Source organism: Camelina sativa, chromosome 4 (assembly GCF_000633955.1).
Source record: "Camelina sativa cultivar DH55 chromosome 4, Cs, whole genome shotgun sequence".
In the NCBI taxonomy this organism is placed as follows: domain Eukaryota; kingdom Viridiplantae; phylum Streptophyta; class Magnoliopsida; order Brassicales; family Brassicaceae; genus Camelina; species Camelina sativa.
Genome location: NC_025688.1, coordinates 17,486,697 through 17,502,982, shown reverse-complemented (window position 1 = coordinate 17,502,982; position 16,286 = coordinate 17,486,697). Strand labels below are relative to the sequence as shown.

General features: G+C 37.4%; 2 protein-coding genes across 2 annotated transcripts; one reads left to right on the top strand and one right to left on the bottom strand.

The window, feature by feature from the left end:
• LOC104783990 lies at window positions 578–3,100 on the bottom strand. The gene is made up of 6 exons (XM_010509074.1): window positions 2,318–3,100; window positions 2,064–2,229; window positions 1,787–1,931; window positions 1,256–1,540; window positions 1,138–1,169; window positions 578–966 (listed from the first exon to the last, which is right to left on the bottom strand). The coding sequence occupies exons 1-6, from the start codon at window positions 3,098–3,100 to the stop codon at window positions 578–580; spliced, it is 1,800 nt and encodes a 599-aa protein (XP_010507376.1).
• LOC104780899 (uclacyanin-3-like) lies at window positions 6,322–7,490 on the top strand. The gene is made up of 2 exons (XM_010505439.1): window positions 6,322–6,634; window positions 6,795–7,490. Exons 1-2 carry the CDS (start codon window positions 6,475–6,477, stop codon window positions 7,283–7,285), a joined length of 651 nt encoding a protein of 216 aa, XP_010503741.1. The 5' UTR covers window positions 6,322–6,474; the 3' UTR covers window positions 7,286–7,490.

Here is a 16,286-nt window from a genome sequence, read left to right as displayed (position 1 = left end):
TCCATCTAGTTAACTCCTCTTCATCTTTTTCTGCTAAGTCTTCTTCTTCATCATCAGATTCACTGTATTCATCTTCGTTATCAGATGGTATGTCACAAGCAGCTATAGATCTCTTCTTCCTAGTCTCTTTTCTATTACCAAAATCATTCTTGTAGTTTCTCAGTAGTAAGGAAATATTTCTACCCGTGAGTATCCTTCCCTTTGTTCCATGCTCTGCTTTACCATCAAACCAACTCTTCTTTCCTNCCAGACTTACAGGACTATTCAGTTTTGCAAGAGCATCTTGTAATTCATTGACCTGCTGCTGCAACTGAATTTGGGTATGTTCCATCTTTTCTAGTTCGTGACTTGACCCACACATTCAGTCTAGTCACTTCATTTGTGCTCTCTTTTCTCTGCGTAATTATAATAACACACATTCAATGATATTAAGAAACCATTGTCAGAACTGGTGGCCAAAATATATTCATAATCACTGACTGACACTTACTAAATCTTCGACCAATCTAACCATTCCTTTACGACTACATGTGTGAGGAATCTGTTTACGTCTTCTTTCCTTGTATGAATCTTGTGCTCATTTCGCTTGAGAGGCTAAAATGAATGGGTCCTTTGCAAATGACACTTGGCTCTGATTCATATTAACCAGCGTAAAGCCATCTTCTACCTTAACACCGTTACCTTTAACAGCCCACTGACACCGAAATATTGGGACGTAGAAGACATTGTAGTCTAACAAGATAATATCAACTATTCTGCCATAGTATGATACAACATCTACCACTTGTGCTGTGTCCCTTGCACTAGATCTACACATTGCTGTTGCCTCATAGTAAACCCCACTATTCTGACTTAGCCTATGCACTGACTTTGTATGAAACCGCAGGCCATTCACAATGTAGCCTGTATAAGATCTGGCTATACTACGTGGACCATAAGCCAACATCTTAAGTGTCTCGTCCTTATCTTAAAAATCAAGAGGTATCTAACAATTACAAAATAAAAGGTCAGCTAAAGTACTAATTAAATAACCACAAAAAAAGACAAATATAGTATAACATGCCTGTTGCTTTAGCCACGTCGGGAAATTTTGAGTGTGCATAGTCCATAAATAACATGCATCACGTCTGCATCTACCATTTGTGTCTTGTAGATGTTGTAAATGAGCACTTGCATAAAAACAAGAAACAAGAAAACTTCATCAGAAACAATTACTGTAAGAATAAATAATGTACAACGTAATAAAAAAACTTACTCAATGTAAGGTTCCACCATAGCCATGTTCTGGATTACAGCAAGGTGAGCTATTTTTCTATCCATATCAGTGAGAGTGAATGAGGTTCCAGCTGATATAGGACGACCTTCTAGGATGGAGTGGTTCTCGTACTCAGTGTTCCTCTCCTCTTTTTCTTCTACATTTGTTGTCGTCTTCAAGAAATCAGAGCAGAAACTCATGCATTCTTCTGCAAGATATGACTCAACTATACACCTCTCTGGTCTTGCTGGGTTTCTAACATAGTCTTTCAATACTTTCATGTACCTGTTTGTAATGAACATCAAATAGGTAAGCAATAAGTCCAATAGATTCACTAAAAAAAGGACACTACCTCTCAAATGGATACATCCATCAGAAATGGACAGGACCAGCTAGTTGGGCTTCTCTTCCTAGATGCACACACAAGTGCAACATGATGTCAAAGAAACTAGGTGGCCAAAATCGTTCAAACATGCATAGAGTCTGCACAATTTCTGTTTCCATTATTTGGAGTTGATCCATATCAATAACTCTTTGGCACAAAACGTTGAAGAACATAGGCGGAAAATGGCTATTCTAAGACCCTTAGGTAGTAAACCTCTAACAGCAACTGGTAGCAGTTGTTGCACCAAGACATGGTAATCATGAGATTTGAGTCCCATCACTTTACACTCGTCTAATGATACACAAGTAGATATGTTAGAGCAATAGCCATCCGGACCTTTAAAATCAAAGAGCCGCTTACAGAATATTTTCTTTTCTGACTTTGACAAAGACCAAGGACCTGAGGGAAGTAGTGTCCTTTTACCGTGATCTTTTGGATGCAAATCTTTTCTGATACCAAGAGTTTCGAGGTCCTTCCTACCTTTAAATCCATCCTTTGAATTGCCACAATGTAACAATGTAGCAATCAAGCTTGCAGCCACATTTCTCTCCACATACATCACGTCTATGTTATGTCTTATCGGGAGCTCCTTGTCAAGACAAAGCATAAAATAGAATAATCAGTTGAAAGTTATATACAAGTGATGACAATGGAAACTCTATAAGTATTATACATACCTTCCAATAAGGCAATGTGAAGAATATTGATATTTTCTTCCATCTAGTTAACTCCTCTTCATCTTTTTCTGCTAAGTCTTCTTCTTCATCATCAGATTCACTGTATTCATCTTCGTTATCAGATGGTATGTCACAAGCAGCTATAGATCTCTTCTTCCTAGTCTCTTTTCTATTACCAAAATCATTCTTGTAGTTTCTCAGTAGTAAGGAAATATTTCTACCCGTGAGTATCCTTCCCTTTGTTCCATGCTCTGCTTTACCATCAAACCAACTCTTCTTTCCTCGAAATCTATGTGACGGAGACAAACTTTTTCGGTGGCACATATATACAAACTTCCTACTATGACTCAGCCACAAACTATCTGTGTGCTTCCCACATATAGGACAACCCATCTTACCCTTTACTTTACAACAAGCAAGATTTCCATATGCTGGGAAATCACTTATGGTCCAAAGTAGCATCACCCTCAACGTAAAAGTTGTTTTACTAAATGCATCGTAAGTCACCTCGCCTTTAGACCACAAACGATTTAAATCTTCTATAAGAGGTTCTAAGTAAACATCTATACTATTACCAGGTTGGTGCGGTCCAGGAATCAACAAACTAAGCATGATGTTTGCCTCCTTCATACATAAGTCAGGAGTCATGTTATAATTAACGAGCAAGACAGGCCAACTACTGTATCGGCTGTTCTTCATGTTGAAGGGGTTAAACCCATCACTAGAGAGCCCAAGTCGCAAGTTCCTCTGCTCAGATGCGAAAGAAGGATACTTGTCATTCATTGACTTCCATGTCACTGAGTCTACTGGATGGCGTAATTTCCCGTCAGTGTTCTTGTTATTGAAATGTCATCTCAAATCCGCAGCCACTTTCTCCGATCTGAACATCCTTTTCAGACGAGGGATTATTGGAAAGTACCTCAAAACCTTATGTGGAACACCCTTCTTGACTTCCCCAGTGTGCATGTTGGTCTTCCATCTCGAAGACTTGCATTTTGGACAAGTATCAACCTTCTTCAACTTCTTTCTGAATAGGCAGTAGTCGTTCACACAAGCATGAATCTTTTGATATGGGATATCAAAAGATTTCAGAAACTTCTTCACGTCATCGGTTGATTTGTGCAGTACATTGTCTTCAGGTAACATTTTTGGTAAAGTTTCTAGTAAATCATCGAAGCTCTTGTCTGACCAGCCATTCTGAGTTTTAATCCGAAACAGTGTAACTGTAGCTGATAGCTTGCTATGATTCACACATGTTGGATACAATGACATTTCAGCTTCTGCAAGTTTTGCTAAAAACTCATCTTCTTGCCTATCCTCTCCCTCAGCAACCTCACATAAATCTAAACCCTTACAAGCTAAATCTTCATCAGACCATTCAGCAGCTTCGTATAAACCCAGAATCTCAGCATTCCACACTCTATCTTGACCTTCTACTAAACCAACATAATCTCCATGGTGAAACCAATCAGTACGTCTCTTGTAAGCCTCATCCATTCCATTTATAACTAAATGAGACACAGCCTCGTTGCGGCCATTGTTGCATGTATGGCGCTTTAAATTGCGGCATCCGGTGCACGGACAAATTATATTTCCATTAACTGCTAATTTGGCACTAACAGCTTCAACAAAACAACGAGCACCACTCTCATATGCAGAATCAACCCTTGAGTTCATGTAAGAGAAAAGTATAAGAAAAAGATATAAGTATCACAACACTAGTCCAAATGCATAAACAAAACACTTTTAACAATTATACTTACCTGCATAAATGCACCCATGCCTTGTCCAACATTTTTCTTAAAAATCCTAGTTTTCCTTGACACAGTTCAAACGGTATAGGATACAAGCAACAATGACCACAAGTTAAACATATTTTCGACAATCATTCACAGAGACACACCTATTAACAAGAAATCAATAGATGTGTCTAACCTCTATAATAATTGTATTCTTCCCCCGATATCTGAGAACCCACACCTATTAAGAAGACACACAACTGTAATAACAACAACCAACAAAACACACTGCTGTGTATAGCGACTATAAACTCACTTTCAACTCACCTGAAAATCAGATCTGAGGAGAGCTGATGCGAATTAAGAGAGTGAGACAGATCGAATCGAGATGGAGAGAGATCTAAAAGATGAAATCGACTGAGATGGCGAGAGATCTAGAGGATGAAATCGACGGAGATGGCGAGAGATGGAGAAGATAATATCGACAGAGATGGCGAGCGTTGGAGAAGATGAACTCGACGGAGATGACGAGCAATAGAATCTCCAGAGACGGCGAGCAAAGGAGTCCGCGGAGATGACGAGCAAACTAGTCGACGGAGAACTCGAAGGTTTTGTCTTTTTTTTTTTTGCCTTCTTTATTTTGTCTTTTTTTTTTGTACTATGAAATGTAAAGGTTTTATTTTTCAGACCGCCAAAATGTAATTTTTTTTTAAATGTTGGCGGAATCAGGTGTTTTTAGTTCCTGCTTCTTGATTTTTAGGCATAGCATTAATGCAATGCTATAAGTCTATTTGAGAAACTTTTATTTCACTTTTAATAGCAGTTACAGAAATTGTGCTATTATAATCTGCTATCAATACCCATATTTGTTGTAGTGATGGTGCCATACCTGACTGGCTTTCGAACATTTATCAGAAACCAGAAGCATCTTATCATCAACAGATAAGTCAAAGAACCTTGTAGCTACAAATCTAATGCATCTTTCACCAATGTTGAATATGATATTCCATGGAATTCTGTCCTGAAAAAGAGGGACTCAAATCATACATAGTTTAGAATTTTAGATTGGTTGAAGATAAGTATCTTTTTCGTTTTTTGGGTATGTATGTATTCACATGGCTACACTTCTTTTTTCCTTTCATTAGTAAAAACAGTAACTAAGGCCTTGTTGAGTATGATCTAAATGCAAAAAGGACAACAAGTATCTTTCTCATAAAGTTGTTAATATATGAGGTAAACACGCGTGAACCATTCAAACAGCAAACCTGGATTGTAATAATAAGGGTGCATCAGTGCATGAAACTGAGTTACATAGTACTGTGTAATACATATGTGGCCTAAACGAATATTACATTACCTGAAAGATACCAAATCCATTACCTGACGAAAAAAGAAAACTGACAAAACAAAAGAAAACATGAATCTCTAAATTACAATCTTCACTTACGTTATACAAAATAAAAATAAAAAATGTGCTTAATAAAATAATTAGTTTATGACATAAAATTTTACTCGTTAAAAATGACAAGAAGTGAACAAACCAATTCAATAAAGGATGTAGATGAAAGAGTGATGTACTTGAATCTTGATGAATATGTTTTGGAAAAGAAAAAAAAAAAATCTTGATAAATAAGAATATGATAGCACATTTTAGCAAATAAGTGCGGACTATGTCAACAATTTATATATATCTGGCAGGTTTGCTTTCACGCGTTTATATAATACAATAATATTAGTGGTGAGAGAAATGGTTGATTATTGTATTATATAAACGAATAATATAAACGAATAATAATATTATTTAGTTTAGTTTAGTCAAACGAATTAGTATAATTATTATTTGGGATCGATTATTGTTATATCATTGATCATTTTTGCTTTCGCAGGCATTTCCGAAATGTTGTTTGTTTCAAGAAACACCGTACCGAATTTGTGTACCTTCGATTATTAATTAGAAAAGAGGTTAGAGAACGTGTTACGTGGTAGCCATTTCCGTAGTATGATCTTATTCTTAATATTTTTTAAAAAATGTTATGGTTTATTTTCTTCTTCTTTTTATTCAACTGGTCAATGTTTATATATTTTTTCACGTTTGCACATGGTTTAGAAAATGGTTGCGGTGATTGCACATGGATGGAGCTCATCATTAAAAACATAAAATTTTGAAAAGAAAAATGAAAGAACTGGTTAACATAATAACAATGAATTTCAAAAATACATTAATAAACAGCTGACGGAATTGATCAAGCCACCACGACTTTTTAAAAAAATTTAATTTTAAAAACATAATAACTCTCTCTTTTAGTTTAGTCGTTCGTCTTCCTCGTTCTAATAGCCAGCCCTCTCACTTTATAACGCACCACACTATTTTACCTCTTCCTCATATCTCTCTGCATCTATCTTTTTATATCTATCTCCATGGGATCAAACTCAGTGGCCGCTCTCTTCCTCTTCCTAGCGGCAGTCCCTTCCATCTTGGCCGTGACATTCCAGGTCGGAGATACTGCTGGTTGGAATAGTGGTGTTGATTACACGACGTGGGCTAGTGGAAAGACTTTCAGAGTCGGTGACACTCTAGGTAGCTAAAACGTTTATCTGATTACTTGTTTTACAAGAAACCTTTGTTCTTTACCTAGCAAATCTAGGTCTATAAATCTTGGTGCAGATCACTTATGTTGCAAGAAACCCATTATTTAGACTAATAACAAGTAACAATCTACTGATTTTCTCTTGTACAGAGTTCCAATATGATCCGTCACACTCGGTTTCTGTGGTGGATAAAGCTGGATTCGATAGTTGCGACAGCACCGGAGAAACACAGAGCTTTTCTGGGGGAGACACTAAGATCGATCTTACAACAGTTGGAACTATGCACTTCCTTTGCCCTAGTCCTGGTCACTGCCTCGGTGGCATGAAACTCGCTGTTCCCGTCCTTCCCACCGCTTCATCTCCGGCAACACCTTCTCCACCGTCTTCGTCTACTCCTTCTCCATCATTTTCCCCTCGCTCTCCGCGTAAACCCAAAACACCGCCTCCAACAGCTTCTCCCCCGGCCAACGGTACGCCAGATTTAGAATCTTTGACTCCTTCACCGTCTCCGTCAACGCCTTCTTTGTCTCCATCGACACCTTCACCCTCTCCATCGCCGCCAAATGCAGCTTCTAAGGGAGTCATTAGCTATGGAGTGATTGGGATATCGATGGTGTTGATGTTCGGTGTTATGAGCTAATATTGGAGACAGAGCTTTTTTTCTCTCGATCTTTTTTTGGTCATGGTCATTGGAATTACTACAACACAACCTCATCTCTTGTTTTTACTAAATTAATTTTCTTTTGATTAAAGTTTTCCTTGTCGTACATAGCGCAGTATTATCATTATTATCTTGTTTTACATTATTATCGAAGATATTATAAATCATATTCCATTTTCATGTATTAATGACATTATAATACTGTAGCTATAACAAACACACAACAAGAAAATTAACAAAAGAAAAAAAGGAAATACCAAAAAATATGAATATTCCCTTTCTTCCGCTATAATTTTTTTAACAGAACCTTGAGCAGCTTTAAATAACTAGCTCTTCAGTTTTCCGGAAAAAAAATAGGGGTTTTCCGTGTTTGTCTTCAAACCGAAACCACGATTCAAGTTATGGACTTTGAGGAGCTAGGCAGAAACTATCCGGGGATGTGGCGGGTTTCACCACGTCCGAACCATATACTCCACACATGGTTCTCATTGGGCCATTGCACCATTCTCTGAAATCTCAGTCTCTCAAGTCCCTCAAAGATATGTCTGGCTCAATATCTCCCAAGTATCTCAATACAAAACTAGTTAAAGAGAAGTACTTGAGAGAATTCACGGACAAACTTCACTCTCTAGCTAGGGATGAAGCTTGATGGTTTACAAAACAGAATAGAAGAAGACGAGGGTCTCATTAGAGAATGCTACTTTGAGTGCACAACTTGGATCAAGTCAGAAGACTTTATAGATATGGTGCTAAAGGATTCTGTTTTCATACTCATGTTTCTTTGGATGATGTCAACCAGAAGAAGTCTAGGACCAATGCTGAAATCTGGGGATTCTTTTGTCGATTTCCTCTGTCTTGAAATTAACCACTATCAAGAGAGATCTACTCTTGCTGGAGAACCTACTCCCCTTCTTCATTCTAGATAAGCTTTTCGCTCCCATCGTCCCAAGACTCTTCCCTAACGATATACTTCATGGTCTAGTTATGCTTCTTTATTTCAATTTCCAAAACTCGGTTACATACCACCCAAACTACTTGCATATCACGGATTTTTTGAGAAGTACCCTCGTGGTAACATTTCCCAAACATAGTCAAGGAAATCAACGAGGTATATCACATATGCCTTGCGTGAATCGGTTGTATAAAAGGGGAGTAACATTCGAGGCCGTAGGAGATGTAGGAGAAATATGCTCGCTTAACGTTCAATTCGAAAATGGATGTTTAAAAATTCCTCGACTTTGTGTTGATAACACTTATGAAGTGACACTCAGAAATTTACTGGCGCTTGAACAATGTCACTACCCTTACCAGGCACACATTTGTGTAGCTATCTCACCTTCACTCGGAGAAAGACGTGGACTTGCTTGCTGGGAAAGGTAATGAAAACGCATATTTGTGGCTAAGTCTAATTACGTGTATGATCGATTCTGAGTATGTATGAGCATAAAGTAAATAAGACACAAGTTTTGTTAACGGGGTTTGGATAACCTACATCCCCGGGACCTAGTCCAGAATTCATTCACTAGAAAAGTCTGCAACCTACAATTGCTATATGGCACCCTCCACTCTTTCCAAGAATTACAATGAAAGAAGACTACCACTAATTCTCTTTTTCGACTAGTGTAGATCTTCAACAAAACCATCAAAAGATCTCTCTATCTTGTTGATGGGGCGACACCACACATCTTGTGTGCATCTCTCAAAACTACCTTGAAGCGCGCAGGTTTTCATGAAGCGGCCTCTTGGTATTTATATTAATTGCCCAACCCTAGGGTTGGCAACTTTCCTATTATACAACAAATAGGAAATTGAGAACTTTCCTTTTTCTTTTTGGATAAGGAAAGTTTCTCTACATGATCTCATCTTGAATCTTCCATTCTAGATGTTCATCCAGCTCAACAACCGCCACTTAGCTTGTCCAAGTCGGCCTTAAGCTTCTGTACTCAAATTCTTCAATTCAACTTCTTGTACTACTTCCAGTATTAATGTCGGACTAGTACAAGAAATGCTTCAGACGTTTGATACCATCTCCGTTGTATCTGACCCTCTTGGCTTGTCCAAGTAGTCACACAGCTTGGCTTCCTCTACTACTTGACGTACTACCTCCTGCAGTATTTTGGAACTTCACATATGTTCTTACCGCAATATTGTCAACTCAACATCTTTGTTAGTTCTGCTCATTGTCTTCACATACACATGTTCTGGACAGCTTATAAAACTTAGTCAACAAATTCACCTTCAATCTCTCCCTTGGTGATTGAGTTTTATAATCTATGCACCTATTAAAACCTGTCAACAAACCACCTTCAATCTCTCCCTTGGTGATTGTGTTCTATAATTCATGCATCCTTTAAAACTACTCAGCACAACATCTTCAATCTCTCCCTTGATGACTGCGTTTTAAATCCTAAGCACTTCATGTTGCATCATATTTTAGACTCAAAAGATCAAACATATTTATTCTCTCCCTTTTTAACTTAGTTTGATACTCAAGCACTCTGTTCACACAACCATTATCTCGGTTCAGTCATGTCCTTAGAATCAGATCAGAAAAACTCCTCCATGAGTAAAGATCCAATCATTATCTCGGTTCAGTCATGTCCTTAGAATCAGATCATAAAAACTCCTCCATGAGTAAAGATCCAATCTCTTTGTACGATATCTCCCCCTGCTTGAGTGTATAACTAAGTTAAAAACTCAAAACAAATGAGCACTACCTCTGGATCGTCTGTTGACATCTGGTGCAGACTCCAAATTTGAGACAAGATTATGTTTGATCCTCCGAAACCTTTTCAATCTTTCCCCTGCTAGGGTATACTCCACTATATGAGCTGCTACATGGTGAATAACACTCCTTTATATGGTTGCATCACATTCTCCATCTCTCGTTCAATTGACTTGTCTCCTCACTCGAGTTTTTCATCTCACTCATACATAGTTAGCAGCCACCAGAAAATTGTATTACCTTTGCACTTCAAATTAATCAGCAACTCCCCCCGAAACCTGCAGAAAATCTGCTTCATGAAATCCTTTTACTTTTCCTGACAAGAGAGACCGACCCTTCACCAAAATATACAACCGAAATTTGTGTTTCTCATAAGCATCATCAAGACTTCCTTCATCTAGTCTTTGTCTCCAACTGCAGCTCGTGCCAACATTCACAACTTCTCTAATCTTCTTAGTTAGACCATGCACCCAACTGATTGTTATCAACAGTAAGTTCTCATGAACACATGAGCCTATCCGCAATATACCCCATCTAAAACTGAGGGTTATTTGGGTTATTGCTCTCTTTGCATCATTATCTTAGGTCAAAAGCCAACATGCTTTAAACATGCTTTAAAGCATGCTTTAAACATACACTCCATCAAGCTGTCGAACCTCCTACACATGCTCTTGACACAAAACTAAGCTTCATGTTCAAACTGAGCCTAACAAACCATAATGGTAGATTTCCTTGCATTATACCCGCTGTTAATCATGCCTTTAATGTACCCATCTTCTCACCATAAACATTGAAGTTCTTTTTATTGATTTTTCTTGAAACAATCTCTGTAGCCATGCAACTATCTTCTGTTTCAGTGATCTTTGTGAGCTGATGATTCAGTTCTTACATCATCCTAAGCTGATTGTAACATTACACATCCGAACCAACAACTCTCTTCTACATTAACATCATGAATTAATAAACCTTGAAATTTGCAGATCCATGAAACTTCTCTAAGCTTTGATATCTTCATGTTTCTCTTCTTTTGTAAATCTCTCTCTTTCAAAGTCTCATCTATAAAATGCATTTCAGCATTCTTCATAGATTCCAGCATGCTCCCATAACATGTTTCAACATCTATAATCATGCCTTTCATGTTATTAGAAATTCATTGTTGCGCAGACTTTGAATCAGCTGATCTGGTATATCATCTTTCCACTGTGTTCCCGAGCTCCAAAACCAGTTCTCTTCTACCAAAGTCTAGTTCAACATGTCTAGAGTATCTTTGCCAAGTTTCATCCCATGCCGAGTTCATTTGGTCGTCCGTTTTATGTTTCCACCAGAACTGGTCAACTCTGAAACTTCAGATGAACTGTGTCTGAAACCGACTGAAGATGCTTGAATAAGTCACAAACCAACCGTCAAAAACTCAATCCCACCGTTGAAAATTCAGATAGTAGCAGTATAAAGCACATCATAAAATTTCAGCTTGATCGAATTGCTTTTAGATCTCCAAACACTGCCTTGAAGATTCCATCACAAACATGATTTTTGCATTCTTTTTCAGATCTTTACAAATTACGGTTCTTTTCTTTGATGTTGAAGTTCAGATCTTCCTCGCCTTCATTCTTCAACTTCTGAAACATCTTTGATAACCACAAGAATCACTTTCATTCCACAGAGACATAATCATTAGACAAACTTCACCTTAGTCTTGTAATTTGCAGCGGATGTCTTAAAAACTGTTTTGATATTAATGTTCATATCCCTGATAATGATCGTAACTCTGATCAAATATATATTTTTTTTAGCTAAAACCTTTGGAGCAACACATGTGGAAGAATCACTCAACGTATATAAATCCTTGATAGAACTCCATAAACACATCCATCACTCCACACACTTCAATGACTTGTATTGAGACTTTTTATCATCTGTCTTGATGCAGTCTTGATGCAGAGCATAAACGGAATTGTACACCAACCCAGAAAATTATAATTTTTGGTGGAAAAGTCCACAGCAGTCATACGAATCCACAGGAGAAAACGGATCACGATTTGAGTTTATGGTTAGCAAGTTATGATCAAATTCGCAAGACAGTCCAAAAACAATACAAACCTGCAAGCAGCCAACTTTGAGAGTAATTTCCCATGAAACCACAAGGCACCAGACATCTATTTTTATATCATTGAAAAGATATTGCTCTCAAGTTTCCAGAACACCTTTCGTAACTCAAATCCGAGGTCCATAGCCAAAATAAAAGAGGATGAAAGAATCAACATTGGTTATGAATACCATCTTTAAAACCTGAAACCTTCTTCATTATTCTTCCTCTGAGCTACTTTTCTTGATTCAGAGTTATATCAAGCTTCATCTTGATCATTCTACTAGTGCATAAAAATCCTTAAGAACCATGTTCCATAGGCTCATCTCTTATAAATCTTTCTTTCTCATGACAAGTACCAGAACACACTCTTTGTTTTCTTCTTACAAAGTTCTTCCGATGAAGCTCAACATTTTTCTCCCTCTTGTTGATTGTGTGTCTCAATAAAACAAACATTCCAATTCACGCCACATACATCAGACTTCAACCAATTAAGATGAAGACACCCAAATCACTTTCTTCTTCGCTGCTTCTCCACCAAATTCTTCAAAAATTGCTTTCATCTGCAAATTATTTCACATAACTGAAAATATTGATCCATTCCTCCTTGGATATCTTATCATCCTAAGTGTGAGTCGATCACTCTAATGTTCTCTTGCTCTTGAGCTCATGAGGACATATCGGTTTTCTACTTATTCTTAATCAATAATAATTAACCAACGATTGATCAAAAACTTTGCAGCTTCAGTAACTTTAGACAATTTTCAATCACATTATCTCCCTCATGAACTCTCTCGACGAATCTTCTTTTCCTCTGTGAAATACAACTCCAAAAGATTCTTAATTAACTCCTCAGGAAGACCATCACTCAATGCTTTAAAAAGTTTCAGCATCGTTGTCTTCTTAGTTCTTATTACGATCAATTTTTGAACTTGTGAAGTCAGAACACGAGACCAACCATTCTTATCTTTTAAATCACTTTGACAACATTGGCACAAAGTCGACCCTTATCTTGAAACCAGAGCTTAGAAAGTTCAGACCATACTCGTTTTTACTGGCATGTTTCTCTACTTGTAAATCTTTCTTGCGTCAATTCTACTGAGATCGAGAAACCAGCCTCTAATTTGATTAAAATATAAACCGGCCCAAACTTTTCAATCAAACCCTAATTAACAAATCTTCTTTGTCAACACCAATTTCACCATCGTTGCTTTAGTGTCTTAGCCACTGAACCCCAAAAGGTCCAAGCCCATACAATCTTCGTAGCTCTTGGTTCAGTAATAGCCAGCCATAACAAACTAATCTCTGGTCTCTTCCTAGTCTCTGATGTAGAACAGACATAACAACAACAAAAACCCCAAGAACATGAATGATCTCTACTCTTTCAAGTTACAAAGTCCATGAGTCTTTGTTCGTATATGTTACATTCCCAATTTCATTCTCCTCTTAAACGTTCATGAACCCTGCAATTCTCATCCACCTCACCATTCTTCTCAAGCCCATGTCAGAAAACTCTTTGCTTCTCAATCGTTTCCCGACAAGGCTAAAAAAAAAAAAAATTGTGCTCTTCTTCATACAACTCCTGATGGATAGAACAAACCCTGCCTGAGAGTTTCTTATTTACTTCGGCCCTTCATGAATACTATATCTTCTCTTATGCATACTCCGTTTAGCCACAAATCCAGGATCACACCCGAAACAAGAACAAATATCTATCGAGCCCTGCTCTGATACCAATTGAAAACGCATATTTGTGGCTAAGTCTAATTACGTGTATGATCGATTCTGAGTATGTATGAGCATAAAGTAAATAAGACACAAGTTTTGTTAACGGGGTTTGGATAACCTACATCCCCGGGACCTAGTCCAGAATTCATTCACTAGAAAAGACTGCAACCTACAATTGCTATATGGCACCCTCCACTCTTTCCTCGAATTACAATGAAAGAAGACTACCACTAATTGTCTTTTCCGACTAGTGTAGATCTTCAACAAAACCATCAAAAGATCTCTCTATCTTGTTGATGGGGCGACACCACACATCTTGTGTGCATCTCTCAAAACTACCTTGAAGCGCGCAGGTTTTCATGAAGCGGCCTCTTGGTATTTATATTAATTGCCCAACCCTAGGGTTGGCAACTTTCCTATTATACAACAAATAGGAAATTGAGAACTTTCCTTTTTCTTTTTGGATAAGGAAAGTTTCTCTCCATGATCTCATCTTGAATCTTCCATTCTAGATGTTCATCCAGCTCAACAACCGTCACTTAGCTTGTCCAAGTCGACCTTAAGCTTCTGTACTCAAATTCTTCAATTCAACTTCTTGTACTACTTCTAGTATTAATGTCGGACTAGTACAAGAAATGCTTCAGACGTTTGATACCATCTCCATTGTATCTGACCCTCTTGGCTTGTCCAAGTAGTCACACAGCTTGGCTTCCTGTAGTACTTGACGTACTACCTCCTGCAGTATTTCGGAACTTCACATATGTTCTTACCGCAATATTGTCAACTCAACATCTTTGTTAGTTCTGCTCATTGTCTTCACATACACATGTTCTGGACAGATTATAAAACTCAAGTCAACAAATTCACCTTCAGGTAATATTTTTATTTTTATATTGGTATATATATGTGATGGTTGTGTACTGAATGATGGGCTTTTGTTTTGTTTTGCAAGGTATAATAATGAATTAGACTGGGAAACTAAGTTCGAAGATGGTGAGCAAGCTCCGTTTTGGCACCTCCGTGAGTACCTCTTCTTACTATTCTGAAATAGTAGATAGAGTTAGCGCTCATTATTCAGACCGGGTCAACCAGAACTGCTCGGTTCTCAGACGTGTCTTCTACTGTTGTTGACACTCATCCAAACAGTGACTTCCATCATCCAAGTCGTTCAAAATTCCAAATCCTAAATGATTCAGTTCTTCAAATGAATTGAATATTTATTGCTTCTGTATTAGTCTTACGAAGAAAATACCTAGTTGATATGTCTTTTGCTTTAAATCTTTATGATATCCCAAAATGGGCAAGTTCAGCTCTACAACCGTTGTTTTTGTTAACAATGCAAGGAAAAAATTGATTCTTATGTTTAAAATGGGAGATTGGTTTTTTTGTCATGTGTTACCATATCATATAAATATGTTCTTAGGCGAATCTTTTTGTTTGTGTTTTGTTCATACTGTATTACGTTTTGTGTATTTGTGGGCGTCTTTTCTCACTTTTTATATAATGTTTTATCATTCTAAAAAGAAACCACGAGTTAGGAGTTTTTTTGGGTACAATATGAATATTCATTCAAGTGCTAGTCATGATCACACAGGTCTTGCAATGTTATCGATTGTTCAGATTTCACAGCGATGCATGGTAACTAATTCAAAACACTGGATTAAGAGATGTTTTTTTATCTTATATAACTCAACCCTGAGCTAAGAGTAATTGTTGTACGTACATCCAAAACACATCTGTCACTTACTAAGTTTGTCCTCATCACTCTTATCATAAATTAAACAATACATACGAAAGCGGATAATTTCTCTACATTAATAGTATCCTGCAAAGGTTGGCTCTAGAGGTTGCTTTGTAAGCATCTATTTAGATGATCATGTTTGGTCCTTGGAAAGGTACGTAATATAATGAAGTTGGGAGAGAAAATTTCATCATCTTTTCACCTGGGAAGAAGCTGTCTGATTCACCAATGTGACTATACCCTGAACAAACACAAGAGACAAAAAAAGACAGTACACATTATTGTCTACTTATGTTGGGAAAACTACAAGAACTGGCTTCACCTCCTCACACACCTTCCCCCTCTTGCTGACTTGCACCACAAGAAAGGGGGAAAAAAAGCTATGAACACAAGGAAGATCAGAAAATACTATCTGAAGTCCTGACTAAAAAAAACAAAAGAGCTAATTCAACCATTTATTTAAGTCTTCTTAATTCAGTATCTATAGTCAGTTTGGAATAATATATATAAATCACTAAAGGTTAAACTATTATGAAAATCTAATGTGACCAACAACCAAAAGAGAAAAAAAAACAATAGTATGCGGTCTTTGAGAGTAGGAAAACAAAAAAAAAAGCAACAAGCATAGAAGGAACAAAACACTAGTTGAATCGTTTTTTCCTCCACCGTATCCGAGTTGTGTCTTGCTTGGAAAATCCAT